We start from the raw sequence: 20,794 nt of genomic DNA, 5'->3' as shown, positions 1-20,794 counted from the left end.
CAAAATTAATGCACAGAAATCTCTTGCATTCCTTTACACTAATGATGAAAAATCTGAAAGAGAAATTAAGGAAACACTCCTGTTTACCACTGCAACAGTAAGAATAAAATACCTAGGAATAAACATACCTAAGGAGACATAAGACCTGTATGCAGAAAATTATAAGACACTGATAAAAGAAATCAAAGGTGACACAAACAGATGGAGAGATATACCATGTTCTTGAATTGGAAGAATCAGTATTGTGAAAATGACTGTACTACCCAAGGCAATCTACAGATTCAATGCAATCTCTATCAAATTACCAATGGCATTTTTTACAGAACTAGAACAAATAATCTTAAAATTTGTATAGGGACACAAAAGGCCCCGAATAGCCAAAGCAATCTTGAGGGAAAAAAACGGAGCTGGAGGAATCAGACTCCCTGACTTCAGACTATACTACAAAGCTACAGTAATCAAGACAATATGGTACTGGCACAAAAACAGAAATATAGATCAATGGAACAGGATAGAAAGCCCAGAGATACCTATGGTCAATTAATCTATGACAAAGGGAGTAAGGATATACAATGGAGAAAGACAGTCTCTTCAATAAGTGGGGCTGGGAAAACTGGACAGCTAGATGTTAAAGAATGAATTTAGAACACTCTCTAACACCATGTACGAAAATAAACTCAAAATGGATTAAAGACCTAAATGTAAGAGTGGGCACTATAAAACTTAGAGGAAAACATACAAAGAACACTCTTTGACATAAATCACAGCAAGATCTTTCTTGACCCACCTCCTAGAGTAATGGAAATAAAAACAAAAAATGCGACCTAATGAAACTTAAAAGCTTTTGCACAGCAAAGAAACTATAAACAAGATGAAAAGACAGCCCTCAGAATGGGAGAAAAATTTGCTAACGAATCAACGGGGAAAGAATTAATCTCCTCAATATATAAACAGGTCATGCAGCTCAATATTAAAAAAACAAACAACCCAAAAAAAAAAAAAAAAAAAAAACAAACAACCCAATCAAAAAATGGCTGGAAGACCTAAATAGACATTTCTCCAAAGAAGACATACACATGGCCAAGAGGCACATGAAAAGCTGCTCAACATCACTAATCATTAGAGAAATGCAAATCAAAACTACAGTGAGGTATCACCTCACACCGGTTAGAATGGCTATCATCAGAAAATCTACAAACAACAAATGCTGGAGAGGGTGTGGAGAAAAGGGAACCCTCTTGTATGGTTAATGGGAATGTAAATTGATACAGCCACTATGGAGAACAGTATGGAGGTTCCTTAAAAAACTAAAAATAGAATTACCATATGATCCAGCAATCCCACTACTGGGCATATATCCAGAGAAAACCATAATTCAAAAAGACACATGCACCCCAATATTTATTGCAGTAGTCTTTACAATAGGCAGGACATGGAAGCAACCTAAATGCCCATCGACAGATGAATGGATAAGGAAGATGTGGTACATATATACAATGGAATATTACTCAGCCATAAAAAGGAACGAGATTGGGTCATTTGTAGAGACGTGGATGGACCTAGTGACTGTCATACAGAGTGAAGTAAGTCAGAAAGAAAAACAAATTTCGTATATTAACACATACATGTGGAATCCAGAAAAATGGTAGTGATGAACTGTTTTGCAAGGCAGGAATAGAGACACAGATGTAGAGAAGAAACCAAGGGGGAAAAGTGGGGGCTGGTTCTGGGATGAATTGGGAGATTGGGATTGACATATATACACTAACATGTATAAAATAGGTAACTAATAAGAACCTACTGTATAAAAAAAATAAAATAAAATTCAAAAAAACATACCTTTATTTCCCCTTTATACCTCAGTATTTAAATGGATAAAGGAATATTGGTTTAAAAATTGTTTTTCTCAGTACTTATTACTTGTTTGACTTCTTGAATCCATGTTGTTAGTGAGAAGTCTGATGAAGATGTAATTATTAAAATTTTGTAATGCTCATTTTTCCTGTGCATAGCTTTTAGGATTTTCTCTTAACCTTTAATAATTCCATAATGTGGGTCTTGGCTTTCTCTAATTCTTCATACTCAGCAGTTGGAGGACTCTTGTAACTTATTTCTTTCATATGGGCTCTGCCTTCAAATAGATCCAGATCCAACCACTTATCATCTCCTCTGCTGCTACGATCCTGGTCCAGGCCACCCTCATATCTCACCTGGATTATTGCAGAAGTCCTCCCACTGGTCGACTGGTCTTCCTGCTTCCACCCTTGGCCCCGTAAAAACTATTCTACCCTTGCTCCTCTGTAGCAGCCAGAGTAGTCTTTTAAACAGTCTCTGTATAGAATTCTCCAGTGACTTCCCATTTCACCCAGGGAAAAAGTCAATGTCTATACAGTGTTCTGCAGCATCCTGCATATTAGTCACCTATATTTCTCTGATCTTCTTTCCCCTTTTTCTTATTCCTCTCTAGGCACCCAAGCATCCTTACTATTCTTCCTTGGATTTCAGCAGGAGACTAGTATGTGTTCTAAGTCTACCAACTTGATTCTAGCTATGTCTTTGATTTTTGAAAAAATATTCCTCTATATGATGTCATGGTCTGTCAGCAGAGACATTAGGGTTAATTGAATGAATAGGCAGCATTTGCAGTCTAATGCCATATCATATATTCTTTGTAAAGTCCATACAGAATTAGAAAATATGGGCACCATATCCTTGAATCCTGTTCTGTGGATGGAGTTGAAGGAGCCAGAACCTCAGGCTTACAGGCAGGTAGGGGCTGTGGATGGAGGCTGCCTGAGCCCGTCCGCTAATTCCCACCACTCTGCAGCAGTGCTGTGCATCCAACCACTCAGCCTTGGAGGCAGTAGGTACATTATAAAAAGCATAGACTTTGTAGTCACTTAGAACTGGTCTCAAATTCTGGTTCTTCCACTGAGTAACAGACTATAGATAGATTCATTTTACATTCACTCCTTCAGTGGTTATTTATTGAGTGTAAGTATCAGGCCTTGCTTTAGGATCTGGGGATATATCAGGGAAGAAAACAAATATCTCTGCCCCCAAGTGGCTTGAATTCTGTTGAGAGAGCTTTCATTCTAACGGTAAGTTATTTGTAGTCTCTGAACTTCAGTGTTCTCATCTACAGGATGAGGCTATTACATCATCTACTTAATACGAATACTGTAGAAATAGAAGAGGCACAGTACTGGGCATGTGGAAGTTCTCAGTGCATTTTAATTCTGTCCATTCTTCTTCTCCCATAGCACTTCTTTCTAGCACTTACTATAATGCTCTGTAAACTAACTCAGTGCCTGGTACATAGCAAGTAACAAATGAATTAAGGTAAACTGAATTGAATGTCAATGTCTAGGTAATTTTCTAAGGATATTGCAGATACTTTCATTGGAAGGTGCTGGCAGTTTCCGTAGAGGGTTCTACTGTCCTCCATCTCTGAAGATCACTGGGGACTTTTATTAGGATGAGAGGGGGAGTTTTAGGAAATTTTGTAAAGTGCTTCTGTTACCTTTGAAATCTTTTTTGACTTCCAAACTGTGAAGGCTTGATCACTCTTATAGCATTTTTCCTGATTCCCTTTTGGGGGGCCAGGATCATATGACCATTTCACTTGGTCTGTTATATATGCAATTTCCTTGTGCCCATGTTGTTTTCAATTATTTAATATCTTCTTAACATATTCAACTTTATGAAAAAATGGAAGAAACCACGGACTGTAGTAAAAAAAAAAAGGCATGTCATGGAATTGGCTGTTATCAAAAGGGCCTTTCTTGCCCCTGGAATCCATCATGGCTCAGGATCTTAGGCAACTAGAGGAATCCATCCAAAAGTAATGATATAATACGGAGTAATGGAGTTGAAATTTTGTGCTAAGTAATGTTTTGAAATTAGGTGTCATGTTGCCAGTGTGTTTCTAAATTGACAGTCATTGGGCAGCATTCCATAATGTCTCTAGTTTATGTCTTAACTGAGCTGGCTAGGAACACATCAAAAGTCACAGCTTCAGATTGCTACAATATAGTGCTTGCCACACTATGGTTATGGCAGAAGCACTTTCATTACTTTGCACAGCTTATAACTTTTCTTTTAAATTGCCTCTTTGAGTTGACATTTCTCTTAGGTATAACCTACCCTGAGATTAAATTTGGTCAGCCCCTTTATAGTTCAGAACTTAACCTAGTTAAAAATCTTTACGCACTTCTTTATATTCAAGATAATATAGGCCTTGTTAATTTCAACTTCAAGCACCCTTCAGAGATTTTATAGAGACTTTAGCAATAAATTTAGAAAATTATAAACCAGTTTTGGTTATAGTATATAGTATTTTCATGAATAGAAATATGGCACTTCAGAGATACTCCAAAAGGGATCTAATTTAGTCTGGTGCCCAGATTTTAGAGTTGTTTTCTCAACTATGGAAGGTAGTTCAGTGGTTGGACTGGATGGGAGTCTGTTGTCTGTGTACCCAGTGTAGATAAATGTGGAGGGTGTCCTAGGTCCAAACACCTTCAAGAGATTGTTCTGCTCCCTTCTTTCAGGAAAACTTCTTTACATACTACCCTGTCCAGTAGGTCTACCAGGCAATGGTTCTTAAAACTGGTAGAGTTAAAGAAACACCTGGATAGTTTAAAAAAAATTCACATTCTCAGACTCCAGCCACAGAGAATCTGAATCGGTAGGTAAAGGAGATTTGACCTTGGTCATGAGACCCCTCTTTCTGGACCCTCTCCTACCCTTAACATAGTTTGGTGGTCCCAACACACCAATCCACCCATGATATGCCACATATGGAGCAACACTTCCAACAGCAGGAGGACAGGGTGATTAGTCTGGGAGAAGAGAGAGGCCACAGCCACAGCTGGAGGCTAAATTTGAGACTTTTTGAGAATACCCATTGCTGAGTAGGGGACAAGCACGTAGATTACCCCAGCTCCTCCTATCATATTCCACAGACTATAAAGCCAGTTTCTGCCTGAAAATTTTCCCTTCTCAAGTCTGTCACATGACAGTGTGTGTGTGTGTGTGTGTGTGTGTGTGTGTATGTTAGGGAGCTTGCTCTCTTCCTTTCTCAGTTTATTATAGACAGTTAAATAGAAAGTAAGAGAGAAAGATGATACAGACAGAGAGAGATATGGATACTTCTGGAAAACTTTAGGTTGGAAAAGACATTTAGGAGGAAACAAGAGACGAACACCTCTTGGAGAAGATATATGAAGCAGCTCCTGCATGATGGAGAGTAACACTATATTTTTTCTTAGATCTTCCGAAGATACCATGATGACAGAGTACATTTGTATCTCAGTTTCCCCAGTGGGTGGCTTTATTTGTAAACACTGGTAACATCATCACTGAAGATGATCAGTCATTAAAAAGTCTTGTATAGGGAACCCTCTGTTGTTCGTTCTAAATTAAGCCAAGGAAGTCCTGAATAATTATCATTTATTCAACAAATGTTTATTGATGAGGATGCTAGCCTCATGGAGGGTACAGCCTGATGGAGATACAAGTAAGTAAACAGTCAACGACACCACAAAGCGGCAAGTACTGTGGAGGGGAGCACCGGAGAGTGACTCACCCAATCTTGGGGAGTGAGGGAAGGCTTTGAGAGGAAATGCGATCTGAAGCATGAAGAGGAGCTCACTGAAAATGGCCACAGAATTGAATGTGTCAAGGCTTGGGGGTAAGAAAGCATGATGCCATATCTGGAGAACTGAAGTGGTCCTAAATGGCTAGACTGAAGCTGGCAGGAGACGAGGCTGGAGAGTTGAGTGGGGTCCAGATCATGAAGGACCTTATGTATCATATAAAGACTTTGAAAGTGACATTGGGTAGCCTGTTTCATATACAGATGTCATATTTAGCCTTCTTTGTCTTTCTATCACTGACATGATAATAGCATAAGAAGTATTGCTGTTCTCTTTGTCACAAGTAAATAGGAACTTTCAAAAGTAGGTGTGTGGGGGCTTCCCTGGTGGCGCAGTGGTTGGGAGTCCGCCTGCCGATGCAGGGGACACGGGTTCATGCCCCGGTCCGGGAGGATCCCACATGCCGCGGAGCAGCTGGGCCCATGAGCCGTGGCCGCTGAGCCTGCGTGTCTGGTGCCTGTGCTCTGCAACGGGAGAGGCCACAGCAGTGAGAGGCCCGCGTGTCGCAAAAAAAAAAAAAAAAAAAGTAGGTGTGTGTGTAGAAAAGGGTTAATGCTAGAAGTCTTGCTTGCAAGATTGGCCCTTGGCTGGCTTCTGGGAACTTGGCTGGTAAACAGTTCCCCTCACTGATATAAAACTTTCTGTAACAGGTGAAGGTGGCTCACTGTGTCCAGACTGTGCAAATAACATGATATATGCTGAAAATCTACTTTTTTTTCTGGGACTCTGGAATTTTTATACATGCTAGGCAGAGGGTGTTTATATGACCAGCCCCAGTAAAAAGACAAAAACAAAAACAGAAGCAAAGAACAAACAATGATGAAAAAGCCTTGAGGGCCCAGAGTCTCTAATGGGCTTCCTGAGGCAGAAGCATCACACACACGTTGCTACATTTTCATAGCTGGGGAAAGAGTATTCTCTGTGTGACCCTTCATGAGAGGGGGAGAACATAAGAAAGCCACACGAGGATCCCTCCAGACATCACCTCTCTTTTCCATAGGAGCCATTGTATATCCTTAGTTCGTCACCATGATAAAGCTTAGCCATGAATACAATTACATGCTAAGTCCCGTGAGACCTTCTAGTGCATCTTCCTCACGTAGGGGAGGTCTTGAGGATCCCCAGCAAACATGCTATGAATATTTACCTATAAATATTAATGGAATGAGTAAAGAAGTGACCTATTAAGAGGTAGACATATTAGTGTCCTTATTTTATATTTGTATAATATTTTTTTAACCAAAACTTGTCTAACCCAGTTGGATCTCTCACCAGATTTCTCAAATTCTCAAACTTGTCTCTGAATTACTTTTGACTTTTACCTTCAAATGACAAAGAAGTGTTAGCTTTGAGGAGAGTCAAAAGAAGGAGCTTCTAGCTGTAAGGGCAATTTCAAATCAGGAGATCCAGAAAGGATTTGAATAATGGCAGAAGTCCTCAGAATTTTTATAGTGTCCCAAGGTGACTTTTTTTTTTTCTCTTAACAGGGGAGGACTTACTTGACTGTGCAGCTTCTGGTATACTAATAATTGACTACATTACTGTAGTCATGCAGATAGCCTTTCGTGTCACATTAAAGCTGCACTTGTATTTATGGAGTAATAGCCATGGACTAGATACTTTTATGTAATTTATATTGGGAAATTCTACTGAAGGCTTTCTTTTTAAACAACTAATAGAAATTCCTGACTTCATAATGAGCTTCAGGTCCTGCCTGGAGGAACTTATAACCAACCAGGAAATCCTTGGACTGCCTATAGATTTCGTCTTCATTTTTGCAAATTCCTTGGAGCTCGGTTCTTTCTTACTGAGTAATTGCCAATAATGTGACCCCATTGAGCAGCCACCCCTCAACAGGCTTTATATTTCCTTTCCACCAACTTGTCTCCCTCTGGACTGAGGTAGGATTATAAAAATGATAGGTTTACTGCTCCCTGCTTTCTATTTGTGCCTTGTAGCCCTTCCCTTGTAGACTTTTCTAGGACCCAGTAGATGAAGAGCACTACTTCTTAAGCATGGCTGGGCCTGTTTTTGATCTTTATTTCTTGTCTAATTGGAGAGGATTTACAGTTCACAAGTAGACTTTAATATAGAAGGTCCCTGGAGTTGTTGTTATACAGCAACACAGCGACTTCTCAACAATGCAGTTTTACAACGTAGTTTTCTTCATAGGCTATTTATGTTGTTTCTGCTCCCATTTTATTGCCTTTCCACCCGTTATTTTTCTCTTTTCTTTTTCACTTATCATGTTATCAGACTTCTCCCCTCAGCTGGCCATTAATACTTATTTTAACGCTTAATTGCACTTACAGAATGAAGTTTTATGTTTCTTGTTCATAATTTTCAAAGCAAATGAAACATTTTATTGTATTTCTCTGTTTGCAGTAACTTCATGGAAATGTATTTCACTCATGTGGGCCTAGATTCATTTTGTTATGTTTGAGCAGGGGGATTGTTTTGTATATTTGAGGCGGTTTTGTCCTTCTGGGCTGATAGCTTTAATGAAAAGTATCTTTTCTATTGCTGATGTAAGTCTACTTTGAATCGGCTAGTTGCCAACCAGAGTTCAGTTCTAATCAATGTGTAGGTTATTCACGGAAGCCCTTGTATTTAGGGGTGTGTGAGTGTTGCAGGATTTGCTGGTATTTGTTGTGTCATTAGGTTTAGAAAAAAGTTCCTGAAGCTGCTAGTAGTAACCATTATGACTTGGTAGTCTTATTTTTTTCTTCTCAAATAATGTCATTATTACATTGTCTACAGTATGGCCTTTGATATTTTCTTTTCTAGTTTTCCAGAGAGACGGTCATTCAGAGCCTATACATCTGTTCTGTATTTTGACCCTTGGATGAGAATATTCATTCAGGCCAAAAGAGTTAAAACAAAATACCTATGTTATTGCCTCTACAGACCCAGGTAACTCACCTTTGTTCAATTATCTTCATAGAGTTTTCATTTGTAAAATACCTCCCACCCCAATTGTTAAAGTGATTTGATAGTAAGATTTTTATAATTTGATAGTAAGATTTTTACAATTGCAGATAAAATTCAAACTGCATTCTGGAAGGTTTGCTGAAGAGTAATTATATGAAACAAATATTTGGCCATAATAGTAACATACTGCAGTGAACACTCTAAGTTAGATGGTCCCCCCAAGTAGGAATATGTTATTTACTTCAGTGACTCCTAGGTGCTTTGATTGTAATGGGTTCTATTAAAAAAATCTGTTCTTATATTTTCTTTTTACTCAAATATATTTGAACTATTAAGTCATATACATATATGTGTATGTATATTTTATATATAGAATGCACATATGTACATCTGGTTCACTTATATTTTAATTACCATTTATATTTTAGCATAAGCTTTTTTTAAGCTTACATTTGCCTATTATATAACTTATCTTGCACGACTATGCATGCTATGAGAACAGTTTTTTTTTTCTTGGTGTGTGGTATGTGGGTGGTCATTCATTTATTTTCTAAACATTTATCAAAACCTGTTAGTCTGAGATTGTGCTAGAAAGATAAGATTAGTTCTAGTTTTCAGGAGTTTACTACCTACTGGGAGGAATATTTAATGCTTGTACATTGTCTATATGTACGCCTTTTGATATACATTATGTTATTTAATTTTTGCAGTGACCCTGTGTGTTATGTTTTATCATCATTTAGAAATAAATAAATGTCAGAACTAGATAAGAACTCAAATCTTCTGGCTCCGAATTCTTTACCAATTCAAATTCCATGCTCTTTCCCCTATACCACACTAATTCTTTATAACAGACCCACATTTGTTATGTTGTCTTATTTCCATGAATAAGTAGTTGCTGTTCTGGGGCCTTGCAATCACTCATATTGATATTAATATGAAAAATTGTGGATCTCTGAATTGAATGCCCTGACCACACACGAATGGATTCCTCAAAAGCTTTACTTTTGATTTCTGATTCTACTGCAGATCGTATTTTGAAAAATGAAGTATACCAAGCCTGAGACTTACTGTATAAATCTGTTTGTTCCTTAATTCATATCAAAGTGATACTTCCTTTTCATCAGTCTCATTCTTCTGGGAAGCACCAAGGGTCTCCTGGATCAATCAATATAGCTCATCTTTTCAAATTAAATTATTCCTCTCTTAGTGAGTTTGGGTAAAAAATGGTTTAAGCCAGTGGAAAATGTGGATTTATCTCTATATTCTGAGGGAATTTTATTAAATTGAATTTCGTCTACCTAAATTACTTATATCAAGTGATGGCTGTTTCCTACCCTAGTATATTTTTTAATGCACCTTTCAGTGTAATATTCTTAGATATATCTTACCAGGAAGTAGATATAATACAAATATTTATTTTATTCCTTAAAAGATACTTAAGGAGGCTCTGATACTTACATGGGGCTCTGATAAACTGTTAAGTCTGATATGTTTTGGGATCTACAGTATAGACAGGTTTAATTTTTCATGGCTTTATCCCTTAGGCTTAACTTTCTCTCCATTTGACTTATTTACTTGCATATTGTTTTCCTCACAGCTTCTCTGTTGGCAAAAGTTTTGTGTAAGAAATATGTGGCGTTCTCTCCATGTTATCTCACCCCTAGTGGGGTGACCCTTACTTTATTTCTTCCTTAAAAGGCACTCTAGCTCTAATGGCTCTTTGGGAACAAATTAAAAGCTGGGAATGACCCTATAGGACCAGAGTAGAAGCATGTAAAATGTATTAAAAATGATTAAATACTCTGTCCACTTGACCATCCAGCCTCCAATAAACTTCTAGACATGAACCCTGAAGTATTATTTATAAGAATACATACCTATACTTTATGGTCAGTCATTGCTCTATATTTTCGTAGCAAACAGAAAGAAGAAGATTGTATTTTAATTGTGTGGATGGACTTACAGTTGCTGTAGTTCCTTTACTCCAATGTCTCTAACAAGTTCAGAAGGTGCTAGGGGGGAATTTTTGGTGTCATGTCATTGGTTTCCTCCCTTAATCATATTCTCTTCAGTGTTTTTATCAATAGCTTGGGTAAAAAACAGGCATGTTTGAATTCATAATAGACCCTGAACTAGAAGGAGTATCATATATCAGGCATAATGCGAACAAGATGTGCGAGAGTTGAAATACGAAAGATAAATGTAGTATAAATAACCTACAGTCCCGAATTTAGATTTAAAAAATCTATTGTGTTAATATCCTAGACTTGGACAGTGATTTACATGAAAAAAAATAGATGTTTTCATTGACCATAAGCTTAATCTAAGCTGATAGTGCGACAGGGTTGCTGAAAATATTTATGGAACTTAGCGGGCAGCACAAGATGGTAGCCATCCGTTCTCCCCCCCGCCCCGCCGCGGGTCCCAGCGGCTCGGGCGGCGGGAGCAGCGGCAGCGGCCAGGCAGCCCAGCTTCGCGAAGGCTCTGCGCCCGCGGGCACCCGGCCCGCGCCCGCCTCGCCGCCACGATGCCCAAGAGGAAGAAACCGGCTCCTGCAAAAATAGAAACGAAGCCAAAAAAGGCGGCAGGAAAGGATAAATCTTCAGACAAAGAAGTGCACACAGAAGGGAAAAGGGGAGCAAAGGGAAAACAGGCTGAAGTGGCTAACCAAGACACTAAGACAGACTCACCTGCAGAAAATGGAGAAGCTAAAAACGAGGAGAGCCCAGCTTCTGATGAAGCAGGAGGGAAAGAAGCCAAGTCTGATTAATATCACACACCTGGTCCTATCAGGGGTCCCTGTCTCCCTCCTTGTACAATCCAGAGGAACATTTTTATCAACTATTTTGTAAATGCAGGTTTTTTAGTAACTCTAGAAACATTTTTTAAAAGGAGGGAGTCCCACCTCATCCCATTTTTTAAGTGTAAACGCTCTTTTTTAAGAGGTGAAATCATTTGCTGGTTGTTTATTTTTTGGTACAATCAGAAAATAGTGGGATATTGAATATGGGAGGCTTTGATTGCCTTGGGTGTCAGCTTAACATTCCACACAGATGGGGGGTAGCTTTTATATCCTATAATACAAAGCATACTAAATGGCAGTTTGGAGTCAGTTGTGCATTTAATGTCTTAAACGCTTTAAATTACTTGTCTTCCCATGTTGTTTTTGGTAGAATTGTTTCCTAAAGGAAACCACTCACCCCTTGATCTTGGCTCTCCTGGGCAGAATTTTGTGCACTTTGTAACATCTTTGGTAATGGTAGTCCAGTTCTTCTAGTAACTGTTAATGTGCTGTGGACGACTGACAATTTGAGTATGTAATGTATATGATATTAAATTGTGAATTAGTTGGACTTACGGTGTAATAGCATATTAGTATTTGAAGGTATTGGTACTTGATATCCTGTGAAGGGAAATTTGCCTCCAAATTTTAAGCTGGAAAGTCACTGGAATAACTTCAGAAAAGAATCACAACTACATGATTTTTTAGATTTTTGGTACGCATATTGAGAATTGTGTACAAATTGAAATGTCTGTATACTGATCCTCAAAACAACCAATAAAATCTCAATTATAAAAGAAAAAAAGAGAAAAGAACAAGATGGTAACACTACCAGTAAACCATGTCCTGCTTATACCATGTCTGGAGGGTGATGTTCAGATGAGGATGCTTTAGGAGGGAAGGGACTTCCTAGCTCACAGTATAAATTAACTATCTGGTTATCTGGTAGGGGGTCATTGGTGGAATTGAGCATCATGCCGTGGCTGAGGGAATACACAGGGCCTGAGTGAAAACGTGAAAAGCTGCCATATGATGGTTGGAATTCTAGAGGGCAGAACTTGGATTAGATAGAATCCAAGGCTGGATAGAAGTGGAAGACAGAGCTAGCTCAGCATGAGAGTGTTAGGCTGTTTTTGCAAGGCAGAGGCACACAGATTACCTTTTTCTATCGGTGTTTATTTAAATTTATTTGTTTATTTATTTATTGGCTGAGTTGGGTCTTCATTGCTGCGCGAGGGCTTTCTCTAGTTGCGGCGAGTGGGGGCTACTCTTCGTTGCGGTGCGTGGGCTTCTCATTGCGGTGGCTTCTCTTGTTGCAGAGCACAAGGTCTTAGGTCTTAGACTGTAACAGAAACAAGCTGCTGGCCTAACTGCCCACGAGCAGTATTTTGCCTATGCCTGGCATAGGCTCATTGGGCATATAGATGTAGACTCTCTCCTCTGCCTGAAGAGATGCCTCTTTTTATATGTTTTTAAATGTTTTGGCTTCAAGAGATGTTCTAGAATTCTCCATCTAACTCTCACTGCCTTTCTAAACACTGCCTTTCTAAACATTGAAGTTACCAGAGAATGTTAAGCTCCTGAGTCTACATGGGTATCAGACAAAATTAGGGACTGAGAGAAGCAGTTTATCCAGTTATCAGTGATTATCTGGGTAAGAGGGCTAGGTATATTAACCAGAAACTTTGATAATGGAGCAGTTACATAGAAAATTTTCTTTTTAAGAAAATTGTCCTATTTTACATGTATAAGTGAACATTTGTGTGGCCAGAGATTTTCTTATATCTCTCCTGAAGTTCCCTTACTAAAGCAAAATTGCCAAGTATTAAAAGGCAAGAAATTTTTCTTAGGCCTAAACTTTGCTGACTTACCAGCTGAATGCAACTTACTTGATGACTTTTTCTTAATAATAACATATCTCTGGAGTATATAGTCTTCCTAAAGAACATTTTTGTATTATGAACTTTAAAATGATAATCTGACTTACGTTCTTTCTTGTTTCATTTCAGAAAGTATCTGTATGTCACATCTTCTTTTAAAGGAGCATTTAAAAATGAAGTTAAAAAGGCAGAAGAAGCAGTAAAGATAGGTATGTAATTACCTATGGCCTACATCATTATTGTTAATTTATTCAGCAGACATTAATTGAGCAGTTATTCTGAGACATACCCTGCTTTGGGCATTATAGGAATAAACACAAGTAATCAAATGTAATTCCTACCTCTAAGGAACTTCATAACACGTTTTCCATCTTTGGTTTTGTCTAAATATGATGTTATTATTATAAAAGTAATTCAAGTTCTGCATACACGCTTGGAACTAGATTGATGTATATTAGGGTTGTCCTGATGCAGAGTTAGATCATTTTAGAGACTGGTGTTGCATCCACTTTAAGAAGGCATGCTCTACACATTCACTCCTCCCACAAAAGGACAAAGCCATCCTTCCCCAATGATCCAGGAGTGAGGAGTAGCTCTATATCCATATTTCATGGATTTTAAAGAATTTCCAGTCAGCCGAACATTCAGTCATGACTTTTGAATTTGTATGTATATATATATATGCCCTGTAAGTTGTCATGCCTTAGAGGACCCTGTATGGCTACCTAGTCTTGGAATGTGTGAAAGCTATAGAGGGAATACAGGATTTTCTGAGATTATCATCTGTAAGCCATTCTTACTGGTCATGGATATATTATATATATGTAATATTCATTTAAAGATGCTTGAAAGGGTTTCATTTTATTGAATCATCTTGCTTCTGTTTCTAGCTGAACTCATATTGAAAGAAGCACAAATCAAAGGAAACCACTCTGACAGAGCTTCTTTGTCTTCTCCTGCCAAGGTATGACATATAGAGTAGTCTTCTTAAATGGTGAACAGGGTCATTTGCTTTTTCCTGTACACAGATGACTCTTATTTATCACTTACTTCTTAAAGCTTTAAACAAGCTCAGAAGATTGTTAATTTTAACACAGGTAAACAGAATAGATGGGTGCAGAGAAAGGGGAGGAAACTCAGCAAGTGGGGGGAAGGCTGAGATTGAGAGCAAAGGTGAACAAAATGTGGGGTAAATTGAGAAGTAAGGAAGATCATCACAACTCATTTCTTTAAAAGGAAGGGAGGGCTTCCCTGTTGGCGCAGTGGTTGAGAGTCCGCCTGCCGATGAAGGGGACACGGGTTCGTGCCCGAGTCCGGGAAGATCCCACGTGCCGCGGAGCGGCTGGGCCCGTGAGCCATGGCCGCTGAGCCTGCGCTTCCGGAGCCTGTGCTCCGCAACAGGAGAGGCCATAACAGTGAGAGGCCCGCATACCAAAAGAAAAAAGAAGAAGGGAAAAGTGATAGAGAAAATAATGAAAAGCTAGCAGAGAAAACTAGCCTATCAAGTCTCCCTGAAAATATCTCTTCAAATTATAGCTCCCTATGGACCTAAATAAATAGGGGGAACAAGGAGAAGACTAATAAGCAATCCTTCTTTCTAGTGCTAAGAATTATTTACTATAATTATGAATATTAATAACAATGCTTCCAGCTTACAAAGCTCTTTTCTTATGAGTTGCTCCACACAGTTCATAAACATTCTATGTAATCCTTGCAATATGCCCATGAGTAAGATAGGTTATAAAGAACTATTATTATTAATTATAATGCATAGAAACTAAGAGAAAAAGAATATTGCAGCAGGACATGTATTTTAAGTTTGCTAACTTTTACCAAAAATATGGTACCAAGCTTGCTACCACAGTAAGTCATTGCACGACATATTTACGTGCTTGCATGGGATAAGGAGGCATAGGGAGAAAAAAATGCTTCACTTCACCCTTCCTTCATCCTCTTCTGCACACTCAGTATATGAATTCTTTCTGTAATTTGCCCTCAAACTTTCAAGAGCGTGTCTGATAAAGAGCTCTCATATCTAATGGTCGTGAATATGGGATGAAATCAAAGAGTAGCACATGTTAATTCCCCAAATCTATCCATGACTTTCCCCAAATTCTTTTACCTTTTTCTTTTCACTTATTTTTTTTTAAGGTAAACGTAGACCTATCTTATTGTTGTTGACTTTTAAGGAAGAGTTTAAGCTTTCTTTATTTTGTCTCTAAAAAAATCAGTTTCCTTGGCTGTATGTATTTGGGAGACAAGAGAAACAGACTCTTTCTAACGGGTCAGGACCTTGCTTTCTTCTTGCCTTAGCCAGTTACCTCTCGCTGCCCCTTTGCTCTGTGCTCTAAGTTCACTGACAGGAAGGGCAGGGATGTCTTTGAGCAGCTTGCTTTGTTGCTCTGATTCACACTGGTTTCTTTAACTCAGAGAAGAGAGCTAAGCAGAAGACCTCGGCTTTTGACCTCTTAAATTCCTCTAGGCGGTTGGGTGGTTGAATTTGAAGTGAAATACTTAACAAGCATTTACCATTTTCTTTTACTTTAAAGGCCGTGAAAATAAGGTTCAGTCAGAGGTATATCCATCAAATGAGATGCCCATCTTTCACATCAAGTGGATGGAGCACATTAAAAGTCTATTCTTATTTGTGAAATAATAACGATGCATTTTTATTTTCTGCCTGGTTATAGAGAGCTTACCAGAGATAGGGTAGTGAATCAGCCAGTATATCCAATTAAAAGAGAAAAAAAGAAAGACAGGTGGGTACCAGTATTGAGGCACTCTGAAAGGGAGAAAGCCCAGGATGGGATACCCTATAAAGGGAAAGTTTGCGGAGGATTAGTTAGGGGTATATGGAACTTGATATAGAGGAGACATTTTCTTTTGGCCTCTGATAAAATTTTTTAATTACAATTTTTTTTTCCCGAAGGAAGCCTTAGTGATGGATCACGTGATTCAGCATTTTCTGTTCTCACAGACAAAAGCCAGAGTCTAGGTGCATTGAACGACTTTCCCAAGCTTTCACATAGCTTGTGTGGAAGCCACTGTGACATTACAGGAAGCAGTGACTCTTTCTCTAAAAGCCAGAGAGGACATTGGGATATGTGCAAAGAGAGAACTGTGGGCTTGGATTTGGTTTGTCTTCTTAGCTATTGGAACTTAATCATTTATCAAGTATTTATTGAGTATCTGCTATTGTAGAATTGCATTAGGCAATATGACCTATCACTATTACCCTTGTGAAACCTTTAGATAATAGGATAATAAATATCAACTCAGCTCTCATTTATTTAATGGCATTATGTGCTCTCCTAACCAAATGTACTTCTCCAGGATGTATTACGGAAAGCTTTGGAAGATGTAAAAGCAAAGCAGAAGATCCTTCAAGAGAAACGGAGGTAAGACATAAGATTTTCTGTTTGCTAGAATCCTCTGTACTATGTTAAAACTAATTCTGATTTCTGAGTAGGCTGATTTGGTGATTATTATGACAGTTTCTCTTCCTTAGCTTGTGACATCTTATGATATTAAGCATAATATGGTCAAACTCCCTCAACCAGCGTAATCAATGGAAAGTATTTATAAAGTATATATTTTCATGTACACATATGTTAAAACTTCTCAATACAGAGTGAAAAATTAGTTCAGTGTTTGATTAGATGAAGAAGAGAACTGCCCAGGGGTCCAGCTGACAACTTCTCTTTCCCTGTGTCCTTTGCCATTTAAACTCTGGAGGGTTGGTCCCAGTTCCTTCCCTCTTCTAGTACTGCTTACAATTTAAGATAGAGTATGCTTCAAGTAAAAGTATCACTTATATACGGTTAAAATAAAAATAGCAAGCCTATATTACAAAACCATTGTTTACGTTGGTAGGGTTGACTTGATGTTCAGTTCAGGTGTTAAGCAAGTTAAATTGAAAATAATCACTGTTGTCCAAGTAAAGTCAGACTTTGGAAGCTGTGATAACTTTGAGAAACAAATTTTTAGGGAAGTGTTATTAGTTTTCAGCATTTTTTGGTGTGTGTGAACCGTGATGTGCTATATAACCATAACTTTCTTCAAAACTTAAATTTGAAATGTTAATTATGCATTTGTCAAAATAAATGTAAAATAAATGTCATAGAAATCTTCAGTGAAAAGCAAAGGCCTCTTTAAAGCCTTCAGAAAGAAAAAGCTGGTTGATGACTTTTTTTGTCATCACAGTGATAGGCATGAAAGGTGACCATCCTATTACAATAATGCCAGTTGGTGTGAACTTATTTTTATAGCACAATGCTTTTTTTAAATTTGAAGACAATCGGTATGCCATTTACTGTCGCAGAGTGACTATGTCATACCCTCCAATACTCTGTTTTGGGGTCCCTTACAAAGTCAGTATTCTATTTAGTTAAACAATGGGAACCTAATTATAGAGTAGACATTTTTGAGAAAAACTTTGATTCATATATATTTAACCCTACATATATATGCATTTAAAAACTACATAATATATTAATTCATGTCAGTAACTCCCTCAGAAAGTCTGATGTACTCTGTATATCATATCCATATAGAAGGACTGATACAACTTTGTCACTGTCCTTTAATGATAAATATATTTAATCAGTCCAGTAAGTATGTCAATTGTAATAGCCCATGATCATGAATTTGAAAAGAAAAGCTGTTTTTGTGGAATGAGAGGAGCTACAGGATGGGTGGAGGGAAAGAATTATATTTGGTACCATTCTTGGTTGGGAAAGGAGAATAACACTTGCCAGGCACCTAATGTCTTCCAAGTTTGTACTGAACATTATCCGTTTTACTCCTCACGGAATCCCAAGTGGCTAGGCAGGTATTATTCCCATTTTTCACACGAGACAGAAAGTTGAAGCGACTCATCCATAGTCACATGGTTGTTGCAAAGACAAGCTTGTATTTGAAGTCACATGCATCTTTCTGGTTCTTACATCCAGGTGTTTTTCATAGCTCCAAGCAGCCTCCTGTTATTATGACTGTTTCTGTCATGTCTGCTATGTCTCATTTTCTATTTTTACACTTTTAATACAAAAGTCACATAAAACATAGTATAGCAGACAGAGTCAGAAAAAACAGGAGCTAATGTCTGTTGCCCTTGTAAACTTGCTTAATTAACTTTGATTTACCTTTGAATTTGGAAAAAGAGAGAAAACTAAAGAATATCTTTTGGCACATTCCAATCTGTGTAGAATATTTGGAGGTTTGAGAACATACTGAAAGTTAGAAATACCTAAATTTTAAAATGGTCAAATCATCATTTTTCAAAAAATGCTGTGATGTACATATTAGACCAGTTAACATTTTACAACTTGTACTTTCTAGTTCTTGTAAACTGTAAACTTTCTAGTTCTTGTAAATTTAAATTGGCAAACTCATTTTTGAATCAGAGTGCTTGTGTTTGACTGGTATTGTTATTGCCTATCACGTTTATGCAAAATACTTGGCCATACAGAGATACCGAGTGTGCTTACTAAGTTTTGCAAAATATCTGTATATTTTATGTATATAGTTCCTTTGATATTTATCTTCTGAGTTTGTTTATTAACAGTTTGTAAACTGTATGTTTTTATTAATATATTTTTTTCACTTTCTAAATGTAATGCTAGAGAATTAAGAAAAGCAAGGACACTCACCCTGTTCTTTGGTGTGAACATAGAAAACCAAAGCCAAGCCGGGATGTTCATTTACAGTAATAACCGCTTGATCAAAATGCATGAGAAAGTGGGCCCACAGTTGAAACTGAAGTCCTTGTAAGTATGTTTTTGTTTTCAGAGGCACAGGCAGGATGAGGGAAGTTGCAGTAAGATTTTGTCTGTGGAGTTAAGTGATTAATCATAATGGGAGCAGGTGTCATATCCCCCATCCACCCTTCCCATCAGTGTGCAGGCATTCATTTGCCTAATTTATAATGTCAGTGGAGCTGTGTGCCTGCTCTAAGGAAAAAGCATGCTTTTGGAAACTTTACCATTTCTTGTGCCATCTACTAGGGTTAAGTTTCTGATATTTCACCAATTAAAAAATAATATAAGCAGAGTAAAGAAATTTTAGAAAAGAAAAATCCATGGTCTTATACCACAGCCCTGTTAACATTTTGTGCAGCCCCTGCATGTATGAGTTCCTGCCAGTTACCTGCATGAGCGTATATTCTTAACACTCTTCAGCCTGCTTCGATCCCAGAGTAATACATTCTGGTGCTTTCCCAGTGGTGGGTCTGAAACTCCACAAGCTGCTCTCATGAATTATGTAGAGTCCCGAAGAGAGACCATAGAAAAGCAGAGTCAGACAGGATAACCGCGAGCAGTAGGATGGCTCAGGGGGACACTTTTTCATCTTGTTCCCTCACTCTCAAGGAATTAGTGATTCACTCATTTGTTCATTCAACAAGCACTTGTATTGCAGTATCTTGTGCCAGGCACTGTACTAAGCTCTGCAGACAAAATGTTGAAAACCTACTACCTTTTGCTAAGGAACTTGTAGTCCAGTGAGATGGACAAATGTATAAATACGTATTTATTATTGTGTGGGAACAGCAAGAATGATCTTTTAAAACATAAATTAGTTTATTCTCTTGCTTAAAATCCCAGTGCATGTAGAATAGAACTGGTTTTCATAGTCTGCCAGTGATCTGGCTGCTGCCTGGCTCAGGGACACACCCCACCCATCCCCAGCCTCTGCCTGCATTCCCCTCACACCAGCAGGCTCCCTGTTCCTTTGACATCCTAAGCTTGTTCCTGCCTTAGGGCCTTGACATTTGCTATTCCCTCTGCCTTGAACCTTCTGTCCTCAGATCTTCTTACTGCTGGTCCTAGTGTGTCACTCAGGCACCAGCTCTGAAGTCTGCTCCACAGGAGGGTCTTCTTAGACTGTCTAATTAAAATCAGCCCCTGCCATCACCCCTCTCTACCTTTTCTCTCTTCACAGATTACAGCACCTGCTGTATTTTCCTTATACCAACTTATTGCCATCTGAAATGCCCTTATCACCCTTAATGGTCGTCGTCCTTTAATAGAAGAGAAACTTCATAAACAGGGACCTTGTCTTTCTTATTCATAACGTATTCCTAGTTCCTCGAATAGGGCCAGGTGCTGAGCGTGAATGAATTAATGAATGAACAAATATATGTTAGAGGCAAGTATCAGGTGCAAAAAGCCTCTTAGGAGGGGCAGTAAATGAAACTGGGGGAATTTAAGTTAGGTTTCCTGGAAGAAGTGATGCCCAAATTCAGACTTACAGAATGACTGGCTGAAGGGAGGGCAGGGTGGAAGGGGAAAGTAATGAAAAACATGATGGGCAGCGGCCCCAAATTGGGAAGGTGTGACTTGTGTGCCAGGCTGCGGGCACTGGGGAGCCCCTGAAGAGCTAGACTTCTGGATGCCCTTTCCCTAAACAGGTTATAGCACGAAGCAGAATATCCCAGCTACATACATCATGAGCTGCTAAAAATGTGAAAAAAAAAATTGAGTTTATCCATCAGGCTGTTACTTCTCAGATAATACAGCCCATATATTCCCACTGAGCACCTG

General features: G+C 38.4%; 1 protein-coding gene across 1 annotated transcript in view; it reads left to right on the top strand.

Moving 5' to 3' along the window:
* MORC1 (MORC family CW-type zinc finger 1) overlaps window positions 1–20,794 on the top strand; it is a gene marked incomplete at its 5' end in the record, with an annotated part of 179,692 nt that overhangs the window by 56,193 nt on the left and 102,705 nt on the right. Inside the window, 5 exon segments of the mRNA XM_089909893.1 lie at window positions 8,448–8,573; window positions 13,386–13,465; window positions 14,147–14,220; window positions 16,590–16,654; window positions 18,878–19,021. Coding sequence (XP_089766019.1) covers window positions 8,448–8,573; window positions 13,386–13,465; window positions 14,147–14,220; window positions 16,590–16,654; window positions 18,878–19,021 — 489 coding nt within the window.

The sequence above is a fragment of the Delphinapterus leucas genome, chromosome 4 (genome assembly GCF_059928025.1).
Source record: "Delphinapterus leucas isolate spDelLeu-1000000601 "Yukka" chromosome 4, BTC_Dleu_Yukka2, whole genome shotgun sequence".
Classification (NCBI taxonomy): Eukaryota; Metazoa; Chordata; class Mammalia; order Artiodactyla; family Monodontidae; genus Delphinapterus; species Delphinapterus leucas.
Note: the sequence above shows the minus strand (reverse complement) of the source record. Positions and strands in the feature narration are given on the sequence as shown.